At 46.2% G+C, this 13,030-nt stretch overlaps 1 protein-coding gene across 2 annotated transcripts in view; it reads right to left on the reverse strand.

Annotated features, from left to right (window-relative positions):
- Positions 1–13,030, reverse strand: part of LOC106581221 (serine/threonine-protein kinase ULK2) — a 54,354-nt gene that overhangs the window by 5,433 nt on the left and 35,891 nt on the right. For both annotated transcript variants that reach the window (XM_014163134.2, XM_014163133.2), the window contains exons 7-20: positions 12,660–12,733; positions 12,430–12,531; positions 10,899–10,957; positions 10,705–10,787; positions 10,539–10,589; positions 10,307–10,395; positions 9,738–9,906; positions 9,380–9,434; positions 3,580–3,726; positions 1,796–1,944; positions 1,598–1,681; positions 491–762; positions 199–380; positions 4–113 (exon numbers count right to left, since the gene is read on the reverse strand). In XM_014163134.2, coding sequence (XP_014018609.1) covers positions 4–113; positions 199–380; positions 491–762; positions 1,598–1,681; positions 1,796–1,944; positions 3,580–3,726; positions 9,380–9,434; positions 9,738–9,906; positions 10,307–10,395; positions 10,539–10,589; positions 10,705–10,787; positions 10,899–10,957; positions 12,430–12,531; positions 12,660–12,733 — 1,626 coding nt within the window. The remainder of the gene's footprint in view (positions 1–3; positions 114–198; positions 381–490; positions 763–1,597; positions 1,682–1,795; positions 1,945–3,579; positions 3,727–9,379; positions 9,435–9,737; positions 9,907–10,306; positions 10,396–10,538; positions 10,590–10,704; positions 10,788–10,898; positions 10,958–12,429; positions 12,532–12,659; positions 12,734–13,030) is intronic.

Raw genomic sequence — 13,030 nt, forward strand, 5'->3', positions numbered from 1 at the left:
TACCTGTATCCATGGGCCGCTCTGCGTTGAGGCTGTCTGTGCTTCCCTGGTAGGGCTGTCCCCCTAGAGTGATTCTGACTGGCTGTTCAGACAGACGGCTAGTACTGACAGACCTGGGGAGAGAAACACATTGAGAAGAGATATATTACCCACAAAGAGAGAATGAGACAGAGAAAAAGACAACAGCGCACCGTTTACCTGCCAAACGTGGTCCTGCTGGCCTCAGGGGCAGACTGGCGCTCACTGGGGTAGGGGGTACAGTGGTAGGCACAGATGTCCCGTGCATCCGCCAGGGTCTTAGTGGGTGTGGGACTGTCTGCCAGGGCCATCAGGTTACAGGACGCCTGCGTCTTAGGGATCTTAAATGGGGCCGAGACGGGCTGAACAAGGACATAGAGGTCAACAGTTACTGGTTGTGGTAAGTAGGACACGCAAAACAGAATTAGGCTAATGATTAAAACATGCCAAAATGGTTATCAACTCAACCGACCTTGGTGGGGGAGCCAATGATTGTGGGCAGAGGCGACTTCGTCAGCCAATCAGAGGAGCGGGGGGAGGAGCCCAGGTGTTTGGTGGGGGAGGTGCCCAGGTTGCCAGGGCGACCCAGGTGGGGGGAGTGGCTGGGGGGGTAGTTGGAGGTGGAGGGCTGGATGGGGTCTGACAGCTGCTTGTGGAGTTTCTGTCTGGTGTGGTAGACCTCAGTCAGGGTGGGGGCACTCTGCAGGCGACCACCCAGTAACTGGGAGGACGGCACTGGAGAACCTAAAAGAGACACACAGAGATTCATTCATACAAGTAATTTTTTTTTCACTTAATGTAAAAGTTTAAGTTTCACATTAATAATTGTTTTAGTGGCGATCATTAGTTACATTAGTGTTAGTATTAGTTACATTAGTGTTAGTATAGTGTCAGTGGAGTTAGCGCATACTGATCTAGAGAAGATTTAAAATTCACCACTAGATGGCTCTACAGTCTTGAAATGTGTATTTTTCCACTGTAAACCAAGTCAAAAATAGCAGCAGTAAAGGGCCACTAGGTTCCTGTTTTTATGAGTGTCTTGTTCATTCACAGGATTGCTGTTGAGAAGTTCAAAAAGACCCTGGAAACTTCTGTTTTTTTCTTTAGTAGGTCATCAAGTTTTCTAAAGGAGACTAAGAACTAACTGTATCTGCACTGTTTTGCTCAGGGTAAGTCCCACTTACTTCACGGGGGTTGCCATGGATACTGGCCTCTTGACTCAAATAGTGACACACTTGTGAGAACTGCGTGGATGGGTGGGTGAAACACTTCAACTCCCATACACACAACCTCCCTCCCAGAGCGTTAATGGAACACCTGTTACTTAAAAAATAACCTGACTCATGGCATAAACATCCGCCTCGGGGGGAGGAGGGGAGAGAGGGAAGAACATGTAAACACTTCTGTAGCTGGCTTTGTCTCCTTAAAAAGTCATCATGGGCTGGGTTTCCCCAGAGCATAATATCACTAAGATCATATTTAGTTTCAATGGAATTAAGATGATCTTAGTGCCATGATGCTTTTGGGAAACCCAGCCTTGTTCTATCTGTCTGTATGTCTGTCAGTCTACTGAACTCACCTCCTGAGGAGCTGTGGCTGCGGGACTCATGGCCCTGAGGGTGTCCACAGCAACAGTGACCCAGCTGCTCTGGGATGGTGCCCACTTAAAGAGAAACACAGACATATTAATGCAGTTTCAATGAGACATTTCAATGTGAAATAATTATGATGCCAGGAGTGTTGAATGATATGGGGACATGTTGGGGCATGTTCTTACCCAGAGGTGAGGGGGAGTATGGGCGGGAGGTGCCTATAGAGAGACGTCTGCCTGTCATCTGAGGGCTGCAGTCTGCAGAGCTGGGGGACCCAGAGCCAACCTTAGGGAAACCCATGGGACTGGTGTTGGACCGCCTCACTGTACCAGACCTGCATAGACAACAAGCACACACAATGGAGGTTTAGATATCACAAATATACAGAACATACATACCAAAAATGTTACACACATTCATTGTTAGTCCACCAGAACCAACACCAGCAAGCTTCATTACTTGTCTAACAGTTCATGAACACCCTTATTTTCAGCTTACAGCGAAGCTCTATTTTCCAACCACTGTCCTTCATGTTTATCATGAAATAACACTTGAATAACCTTTCTGAAACACCTGAAAACATTAACATTTAATACACCTTTTGTCAATGAGCTTAGCTAGATTTCATTCCCTCAGCTCAGTGTCTAACTGTTGCCTTTTTCGCTTGGTTCTAATATAAACTTCCTGAGTTATTCAGCGACCGTCAGTTTGCTGCCAAGACAACCCTGTCACGCTGCAAGCACAGGACTTCAAAACACAGCTGTTAGCCTATCCTCGCGAAAACTGTTGTGCTGATAGCGAGTACTCTTCCACTCTTTCTCCTGCACCTCCTCTCTTGAGAGATGTACGGAGTTTAAAAAAAAAAAGATGGCGAACAGAGAAAGCGTAGGCAGCAGCCGGGCACATATAGAAGCCAGTCTTCCCCTGAGATGTCTGCACACTGTCTTTCTGCTAGTCTGCTGTGCTAGCTCTCTGCATTCATCTCTTCTTGTTAGCGCTAAGCGCTAACTTGTTAACTAGCCCAGACATGGTCAAGGGACAGGGTAGTCGGTCTGTGACAGAGAACTTAATCGTCCTTGGAGGACTCCAGAGTCAGACCCAGGGCCAAGGGAAATGGGGCAGCAGTTGGGGAGGCTGGCTACTCAGTACCCGCTGCCCAGGCTTTGGGGCCCTGTGGTGAGGGTAAGTAGGGGGTGTAGGGTTGAGGGTTCACTGTGGAGCTAGGCTACTCCAGTGCCGCATTTCCATTGAGGATTTACCCCAGTAGCTTACGCAAAAGGCTCAGACTTTTCTGTTTCCATCTATGTGGGCCGGTACCCATGTCTCACTGGGACATGGCTCCGGCGGGCCTGCTCTAAGTTGGAGCCAAGGTAAGACCCTGGGTACTTTTCAGCTTGCATTTACATAACACTGGCTAACTTTGAACATTAACACATTCTTGCAAAGCAACAGTCTTGATGATGCAGAGGTTGTTGATTCTTACTACAAGTCTCTAGTGTCACACTCCTGATGGAAACACACACTAGAGCTGGCTGCCCACTGGTGTGGGGGTAAGTCTCAATGGAAAAACACCACAGGAACTTTATACTAATCCCTGTGGCAATGTTCTTATCTCCTCTCACAACAGTCAATAGAAGCACAACAATAAAACTAATTTGCCTCGAAAGGAGATTCGAAACCTTTTCCTATTCCCTCCCTTTCTATAGATGTCTTGAAGCACTTCCCCCCACCACACCACAACACAAGCAATATCCACTGACTGAACTGATGAAACTTAATTGCCTGATGCAATAACTGACAGAGTTGAAAGTGAATTTTCCAAACCCAAAGGTTAGTCATCAGAGATCAAACAACAAGATAGACTAGTCTCTGAACAGCCACAAAACAAACAACTTCTTATCCATGACAGCTGTACTTCAGGGAACACCCCAGGATAGTGGCACCTCCCTAACCCTCCCCAGTCTCTTACCTGTGTGAGCCGTAGAGCGCGGTGGTGGGGCTGTTGGAGAGGTTCTGTTTGATGCGCTGGTAGTTCCGCACCTGGGTGGGCACAGGGATGGGGGTAGTCTCTGCCCGGGGGGACACCATGGGGGTCTGTCCGGTGGTCTGCGGCTGCCTGGAGTGGTGAAGGGGGAAGAGCAGGAACATTAGCCAGTCTGTCTGCTAGTTCTGCCAAAACTGCACCATCTGTTCAGGAATGATGACACCCATAGAACTCAATGTTAAAAAAAAATACTTCAGTCCTTCTGAGACAGCATTTGTATAAATAGAACATGAAGACTGACTAGAAGTTTCTAGCTAGGCTATGTCTCAGAGTTCTTCTTATTTCATTTTTTACACATATGGCATTTTCAACTGAGGCTGGGGGAGGAACTAAACTTCAGTCCTGCAAAAACCCAGAGGGGGCAGGGCCATTGCGCGCGCGCACACACACACACACACACACACACACACACACACACACACACACGTGTCTGCCCAATCAGTGGGGAGCAGTCAGTGCTAAGAGGAGGAGTTATGGAAGAGTGTTGTTTGAGGGCTCGGCCAATAGCACGTGCTAAGCCCGCCTCCTATCAGACAGAGGGACAGGCGGAAAGAAAGCTGGCCTCATTTACATGCCTTTGTTATTCCATTGGTCCAAAATGTTCCCTGAGCTAAAGTCATACACGGGTCAACCATAGGGGGTTCACTTGGGTTTAGAATGAAAAAAGGAAAGAGGAAGGGGAGGAGGAATATAAATGTTATAGAACAGGGCAGATGTAACAGTAGCAGCATTATGTAATAAGATGGTTAGCGGGGGAGGGTGTAGACCAGAGAAAGGGAATAGACCGAGGGATACACGCGAGGCACACGACCATCCGTCTGTCCTGTACAGCAGCAACACACAGACAAAGGGTTTTCTTTGTCTGCTTTCCACTCCGAGAAGCAAAGAAACACATTTTAACATAACACACATTAACATAGCTTTTGGTAAGACACAATCGCCCTTCTAGTTCCAACCAAAAATAAAAAGGGCCATAAAGGTTCATCAAAGTGGCATATCCGTGGTTTATTCTATAACCTCAGTGCACTGTATTACCCCATGCAGTCATTCAGTTTAACACATTCATTTCTCCCCAGAACAGATTGTTACAAGCTGATGTGTTCTAACAACAGAAGCTAATGGGGACACTGGAGCTACACAGGATGCTCTCCCTAACAATAGGCAGTTTGTAGGTCAGTCATGACTATCTTCTTTGAGAGGAGAGAGGGAATCTGTTTGTCTTTACTGCATCTACCCAGAGGGGAATGGAAACACAGCACTGTATTTTCCCTCTCCTCTGTGTGCACTCCCTCTAAATACTCTCCACTTTTTCTATTTGCTTTGTCTCTGCTCGTTGCCCTCTCCTCATTCATTTTGGGCAGCTGCTCTCTTTCTTTCTCCTTATCTCCCTTCTTTTCTCCATATTCATCCTTAGTAGTGGCTCTGTCTCTCTGCACTCTCCCTCCCTCCCTTGCATTCCCTGGCCCAGGGATCGATTAAGGACAGACAGAGCACAGGGGAAAAACAAGTGACTGTGGGAGCTGAGGGGAGCTGAGGTGATGTGAGCCGACTGAGGGGTGGGATCCTCCAGGAATAGAGAATGACTCTATTGGCACTCATACAAACTAGCTCCTCACCTCACAGCAGAGAGACAGGTCACAGAAGGACAGGCTGAGTGTTAACCACCTGGCAGCACAACCAGGGAACCAAGGGAAAGAGAATGAAGAGAGGGGAGGGATGGGGGAAAGGGACAGGCAGAGAGAGAATTAAAGACGCAGTCAAGGATCTTAAGTACTTACAAATTCATAACATATTGTACAAATTTCTATTCGTAACTTTGGAGGATCTCTTTAAGCGTCAGGGTGATAGGGAAAAGAGGGGGGAGAAACGATCACCCCAAAGACGAATATAGAGAGATGGTGAGAAAGGAGGAAAGCAGCTATATGATTGAGGAGAGAGTGACAGGGAGAAACAAGCAAGGAATAGACCAAATGAGTGTGAATACAAGACAGGGAGAGAGAAACAGAGAGTTAGAAAACAGTATTACTGGAGGCCATTTACAAAGAGAGAAACAGAGAGTTAGAAAACAGTATTACTGGAGGCCATTTACAAAGAGAGAAACAGAGCATTAGAAAACAGTATTACTGGAGGCTTTTTACAAAGAGAGAAACAGAGCATTAGAAACAGTATTACTGGAGGCCATTTACAAAGAGAGAAACAGAGCATTAGAAACAGTATTACTGGAGGCTTTTTACAAAGAGAGAAACAGAGCATTAGAAAACAGTATTACTGGAGGCTTTTTACAAAGAGAGAAACAGAGCATTAGAAAACAGTATTACTGGAGGCTTTTTACAAAGAGAAACAGGGAGAGGAACAGGGGGAGCGAAAAGAAAAAGAGAGTGATAGATAAGGGTGGAGAGCCTTGTCATGCTGCAGGTTATTTACAAACAGAGAGAGAGAGTGTGGGGTCACAGGAGAGGAGGAAGTGACTTTGGGGAGAAGTGGTGTTTGTGTCTCTGCTCTGTGTGTATGAGACAGTCACTTGAGGTGCCATGACGTTTGCCCAGAGCGATTTCCTGTGTAAGAGATCTATTCTTATACCACAGACCTGCCTAGTCTGGGTTGTTTAGGATACACAGTAGCCATTTATCTGAGACATCTACACAATATAAGCACAAATCAAATCGATTTTGACTTGAACAAAATACCTTATTTAGCCTTTGACATAGTTTCATGGAAAAGGAAGACTAATATATTGCTTTCAGACACAAATATCATGTAGTTTATGACTAAGGGGTATAAAATGAACAAAACACAGCTGCTGTGCAGACTGACAGAGATGACACCAGTAGAGTTATACATTGAAATGTCCATGTGGAGTAGACAGAATGCACTTACTCATGCAGAGCCTGTTCACAGCTGACGGACACACGTCACTCATGCGCACACACACACACACGTGTCACTCGCGCACACACACACACACACGTCACTCGCGCACACACACACACACACACACACACACACACACACACACACACACACGTCACTCGCGCGCGCACACACACACACGTCACTCGCGCGCGCACACACACACACGTCACTCGCGCGCGCACACACACGTCACTCGCGCGCGCACACACACGTCACTCGCGCGCACACACACACACGTCACTCGCGCGCACACACACACACACGTCACTCGCGCACACACACACACACACACACCACGTCACTCGCGCGTGCACACACACACACACACACACACACACACACACCGTCACTACACGCACACACACTCACGTCACTACACGCACGTCAATACACGCACACACACACACGTCACTGCACGCACACACACACACGTCACTACACACACACACACACACACGTCACTACACACACACACGTCACTACACACACACGTCACTACACACACACGTCACTAAACACACACGTCACTACACACACACACGTCACTAAACACACACACACGTCACTACACACACACACACGTCACTACACACACACACGTCACTACACACACACGTCACTACACACACACACGTCACTACACACACACGTCACTACACACACACACACCTGATATCTGGGGCTGAAATAGCAGCATGCACGTCAGACTGGCTCATATCTCCATCAGCTACAGTCTATTTTTAATCTTGGTCCTTGTCAACATCCACCACACATATTTATTATGTTATGTTTTGTGACAATCATTGTTAGATCTGTCTAATGTGCTATAAATCTAATTGCTGAAAAATGTAAAAAAAAAAAAATTGGCCATTTCCTGAAATATACCAGTTTAGGGACACAGGTCAAACAGACTGTTTATTCATCTTTTCTGAGCTTAAGTTACATTTCCATGACGCAACAAGTCAACAGTGAAAACATGATAGATTTCCAATGAGCAAGGTGCAACACGGTCAAGCCCAGGGGAGTCAACAGAGAAGCTAGGTCAGGTCATCTAGATATTGTGCTCCAAGGATAACCAGAGGTGGTGCAGGGACAGGCTTTATGTTCTTTTCTGAAATGGTGGCCGGGCCAAATCAGACAAAGAGTTGGACAGCTTTAAACACTTTTTCTCATACATACATACAGTACCAGTCAAAAGGTCAGACACACCGACTCATTCAAGGGTTGATCTTTATTTGTACTATTTTCTACATTGTAGAATAATAGTGAAGACATCAAAACTATGAAATAACACATATGGCATCATGTAGTAACCAAACAAGTGTTCAACAAATCAAAATATATTTGATATTTTTCAAAGTAGACTTTTGCCTTGATTACACCTTTGCACACACTTTGCATTCTCTCAACCAGCTTAATGAGGTAGTCACCTGGAATGCATTTCAATTAACAGGTGTGCCTTATTAAAAGACATTTCTGGAATTTCTTTCCTTCTTAATGCATTTGGGCCAATCAGTTGTGTTGTGACAAGGTAGGGGTGGTATACAGAAGATAGTCCTATTTGGTAAAAGACCGAGTCCATATTATGGCAAGAACAGCTCAAATAAGCAAAGAGAAACGACAGTCCATCATTACTTTAAGACATGAAGGTCAGTCAATAAGGAACATTTCAAGAACTTTGAAAGTTTCTTCAAGTGCAGACACAAAAACCATCAAGTGCTATGATGTAACGGGCTCTCATGAGGACCACCACAGGAAAGGAAGACCCAGAGTTACCTCTGTTGCAGGGGATACGTTCATTAGAGTTACCGGCCTCAGAAACTGCAGCCCAAATAAATTCTTCACAGAATTCACTAACAGACACATCTCAACAGCTGTTCAGAGGAGACTGTGCGAAACAGGACTTCAAGGTTGAATTGCTGCAAAGAAGCCACTACTAAAGGACACCAATAAGAAGAGACTTGCTTGGCCCAAACAAACACGAGCAAAGGACATTAAACTGGTCGAAATCTGTCCTTTCGTCTGAAATTGTAGATTTTTGGTTCCAACCGCTGGTGTCTTTGTGAGACGCAGAGTACTGTAGGTGAACGGATGATTCCTGCATGTGTGGTTCCCACCATGAAGCATGGAGGACGTGTGCTGGTGCTTTGCTGGTGACACTGTCTGGGATTTATTTACAGTTCAAGGCACACTTAACCAGCATGGCTACCACAGCATTCTGCAGCGATACGCCATCCCATCCGGTTTCCGCTTAATGGGACTATCATTTGTTTTTCAACAGGACAATGACCCAATACACCTCAAGACTGTTTAAGGGCTATTTGACCAAGAAGGAGAGTTATGGAGTGCTGCATCAGATGACCTGGCCTCCACAATCACCCGACCTCAATCCAATTGAGATGGTTTGGGATGAGTTGGACCCCCGAGTGAAGGAAAAGCAGCCAACAAGTGCTCAGTATATGCGGGAACTCCTTCAAGACTGTTGGAAAAGCATTCCAGGCGAAGCTGGTTGAGAGAATGCCAAGAGTGTGCAAAGCTGTCATCAAGGCAAAGGGTGGTTACATTGAAGAATCTCAAATATAAAATATATTTTGATTAGTTTAATACTTTTTTGGTTACTACATGATTCCATGTGTTATATCATAGTTTTAATGTCTTCACTATAATTGTACAATGTAGAAAATAGTAAAAATAAAGAAAAGCCCTTGAATGAGTAGGTGTGTCAAAAACTTTTGACTGGTACTGTACATAAATACGCACACACACTGGCTGAATCCATGTTAAGAGCTGAAGTTGATGACGTTACACTCACCCTCCACACCACTCTCCGGACGGCCGATGCCCCACTGCTCCCATTGGCTGGTCATCTGAGGAAGAGGGAAGTGAGCCAACCAGACAAGAGTATAAACCATGGCACATAAGTGAATTAACGGACTACCCATACTGCCACTCAAAATGTGTTGCTATTTGGTCAACTGTGTGTGTCAAGTGTGAGTAGGTGCTCAGTGTGCGTTTTATAGCAGGTGCTTAGTCTAAGAGTGTACGTAGGTGCACAATGTACATGTAGTGTTGTCAATAGGCCTAACTAGTGTAATAAGGAGTAGCAAGTGTCCAGTCTTAGTGTGTGTGTGTGTGTGCATGTCTGCATGTGTGTGTTCCTGCAGACTCACAAGACTCTGTGGAGAGGTGTGGCACCAGGACAAAGTCGTCCGTGTCGCTTGAGGAGTTCTTGCTGCTGGTGCTTCCTCCAGACTCCTTAGACAGCTGCAGGTAGTTTGGAGGGCCCAGGGGGGGCGACGACAGAGAGTCCTCAGGTAACGTCTGCATGTCTGGGAGAGACTAGAGAAGGGAAGGGGTATGCGTGCGTTTGTGTTGTAGTGAGCAAAAGGTGTGTTTATGTTGGTGGGGGTAGGTGGTGTGTGTGTGTATTAGGAGGGTAGGGCAAAGAAAGAAAGTGAGAGGATTAAAATCTCAGTGAGAGAGAGGGCTTGGGCTGTGCAATTCAATTAGTGCCAGACTGGGCTATGTAGACTGCCAGAATAATGCAATCACAGTGGACAGAGAGAAAGAGTACATCCCTGGGAAACTCAGTTTGTCCATTTTCCCACTGAGCTACTGTACAAAGTCTAGATTGTTAAGCGCTGAGTGTTGAGGTGTGGTGCTATGCCTTGAGGTACGGATAAACCCACTGGGTGTGGAATGCAACTATGAGGTGTATAGGCAATCAGGATGAACTTACGGCAGGGGAGTTGTAGCGAACAGAGGGTGAGCTGCCATATGTGATGTCGGTCACAGCGCTAGGGCAGTTGGGTACTGGAACAGGGCATGCTGAAGAAAAAAAACATACAAATACACGTTTTCACACAAGACCTAAGTGCTCTTAACATCAATGCCACCTCACAATACAGCTCTGACACCACAACAGGTATTTCCCCGTTATTGATGAAGGAAGTTCTCATCTATCTACTCACATTTTTTGATGGCAGATGCTGGATCTAAGAAAGGATGACTGAAAAACGCATCTGATACAACAAGACAGAAGTGTGAATGTTAGAGAAGTAATGTATAATTTATAGATAAGAAACATGACGTATTAAATCATTTCCTTTCTGGAAGGGAAGTGATGTCAGAACTGACCGAAGTCCATCCTGTCCTTCTGGTTCCTCTGCAGCAGGCCTAGCAACAGGTTGCCAAGGGAAGGAGACGTCTCCCTCGGGATGCTAAGTAATAGAGGAACAGACATACATTCTAGTTAAAAACATGATTTTCAGCCCAAAAGCCCTCGATCAGATAATTAAATAATTCCTAAATCCTATCATCTGTTGACCTACATGGGTAGCAGCGACTTGTTCTTCTCATAGAACATCCTCAGGTCCTGCGGACTGTTGGCCTAAAGACAGACAGACAGACAGAGAGAGAGAGACAACAGAGCGACAGGGGGGTTGTATACTACTTCTATAAACACACATCATGGGTGACATATTTCATATTTAATCTGTGGACACAGATCCACAGATGATGCAATCTCTATTGCACTCCACACTGCCCTTTCACACCTGGACAAAAGGAACACCTATGTGAGAATGCCCTCAAAGCTTATCACTATGCTAAAGACCCTGGGACTAAACGCATCCCTTGGCAACTGGATCCTGGACTTCCTGACGGGCCGCCCCCAGGTGGTAAGGGTAAGTAACAACACAGCCGCCACTCTGATCCTCAACATGGGGGCCCCTCAGGGGTGCGTGCTCAGTCCCCTCCTGTACTCCCTGTTCACTCATGACTACACGGCCAGGCACGACTCCAACACCAGTGGTAGGCCTGATCACCGACAATGATGAGACAGCCTATGGGAAGAAGGTCAGAGACCTGACCGTGTGCAAGGACAACAACCTCTCCCTCAAAGTGACCAAGACAAAGGAGATGATTGTGGACTACAGGAAAAGGAGGACCGAGCACACCCCCATTAACATCAATGGGGCTGTAGCGGAGCAGGTCGAGAGTTTCAAATTCCTTGGTGTCTACATCACCAACAAACTAACATGGTCAAAGCACACCAAGACAGTCGTGAAGAGAGCACGACAAAACCTATTCACCCTCAGCAGACTGAAAAGATTTGGCATGGGTCATCAGATCCTCAAAAGGTTTTACAGCTGCACCATCGAGAGCATCCTGAAGGGTTGCATCATTGCCTGGTATGGCAACTGCTCGGCCTCCGACCTCAAGGCACTACAGAGGGTAGTGTGTACGGCCCAGTACATCACCAGGGCCAAGCTTCCTGCTATCCACGATGTTTATACCAGGCGGTGTCAGAGGAAGGCCCTAAAAATTGTCAAAGACTCCAGCCACCCTAGTCATAGACTTTTCTCTCTTCTACTGCACGGCAAGCGGTACCGGAGCACCAAGTCTAGGTCCAAGAAGCTTCTAAACAGCTTCTACCCCCAAGCCATAAGACTCCTGAACAGCTAATCAAATGGCTACCCAGACTATTTGCATTGCCCCCATCCCTTCTACGCTGCTGCTACTCTGTTATTATCTATGCATAGTCACTTTAATAACTCTACCTACATGTACATGTTACCTCAATGACCTCGACAGCGGTGCCCCCACACATTGTACTAGTACCCCCTGTATATAACACCGCTAGTGTTATTTACTGCTGCTCTTTAATTATTTGTTATTCTTATCATCTCTTACTTTTTTGGGGGGGGGGCATATTTTCTTAAAACTGCATTGTTGGTTAAGGGCTTGTAAGTAAGGATTTCTCTGTAACGTCTACACCTGTTGTATTCCGCACATGTGACAAATACCATTTTATTTGATATTTCACACAGTTTAATGCTGCTCTCTCGCTCTCCATCCTACCTGGAAAGGGGGCTTCCCTACGAGACACTGGTAGACGACAGTTCCAATGCTCCACAGGTCTGCCTTGGCGTCATAGTTCTGAGACATGATCACTTCTGGGGCCTGGTTAGAGGACAGAGGTTAGAGGTCATGCTCTGAAAGGACCGTTCCAGCTGCAGGTTGCTGGAGAACAAGAGACTGCAGACATGACACCCTCACACACACACAAACACACGCACACCTGCACCCACCATGTACATGGGGGAGCCACACAGCGTGGCTGCCATCATGTTGCTCTGGAGGTATCGTGCGAAGCCAAAGTCAGCTGAAAGAGAAAAGGCCGTCAGTCTGTCGGTCTGTGTTATTAATAGCTCCTATTACCAAGCCTCTCAGACACTAGACAGTTGGGAACGCAACACATAACATGAGAGTCACCACACCATGCGGGAATAGCACTGTGCAAACTAAATATAGCTGTAGGGTTAAAAACAACTAATCATGACCTTAGCTAGCTATCATTGTGGTGCATCGTGATACATGACATTTGATATATGACACTTGTGTGAGACAATAAGACAAATCATATGATGGCTAACAGTTCATGGATAGGCCATCTCTATAT

The sequence above is a fragment of the Salmo salar genome, chromosome ssa20, assembly GCF_905237065.1.
Source record: "Salmo salar chromosome ssa20, Ssal_v3.1, whole genome shotgun sequence".
Classification (NCBI taxonomy): domain Eukaryota; kingdom Metazoa; phylum Chordata; class Actinopteri; order Salmoniformes; family Salmonidae; genus Salmo; species Salmo salar.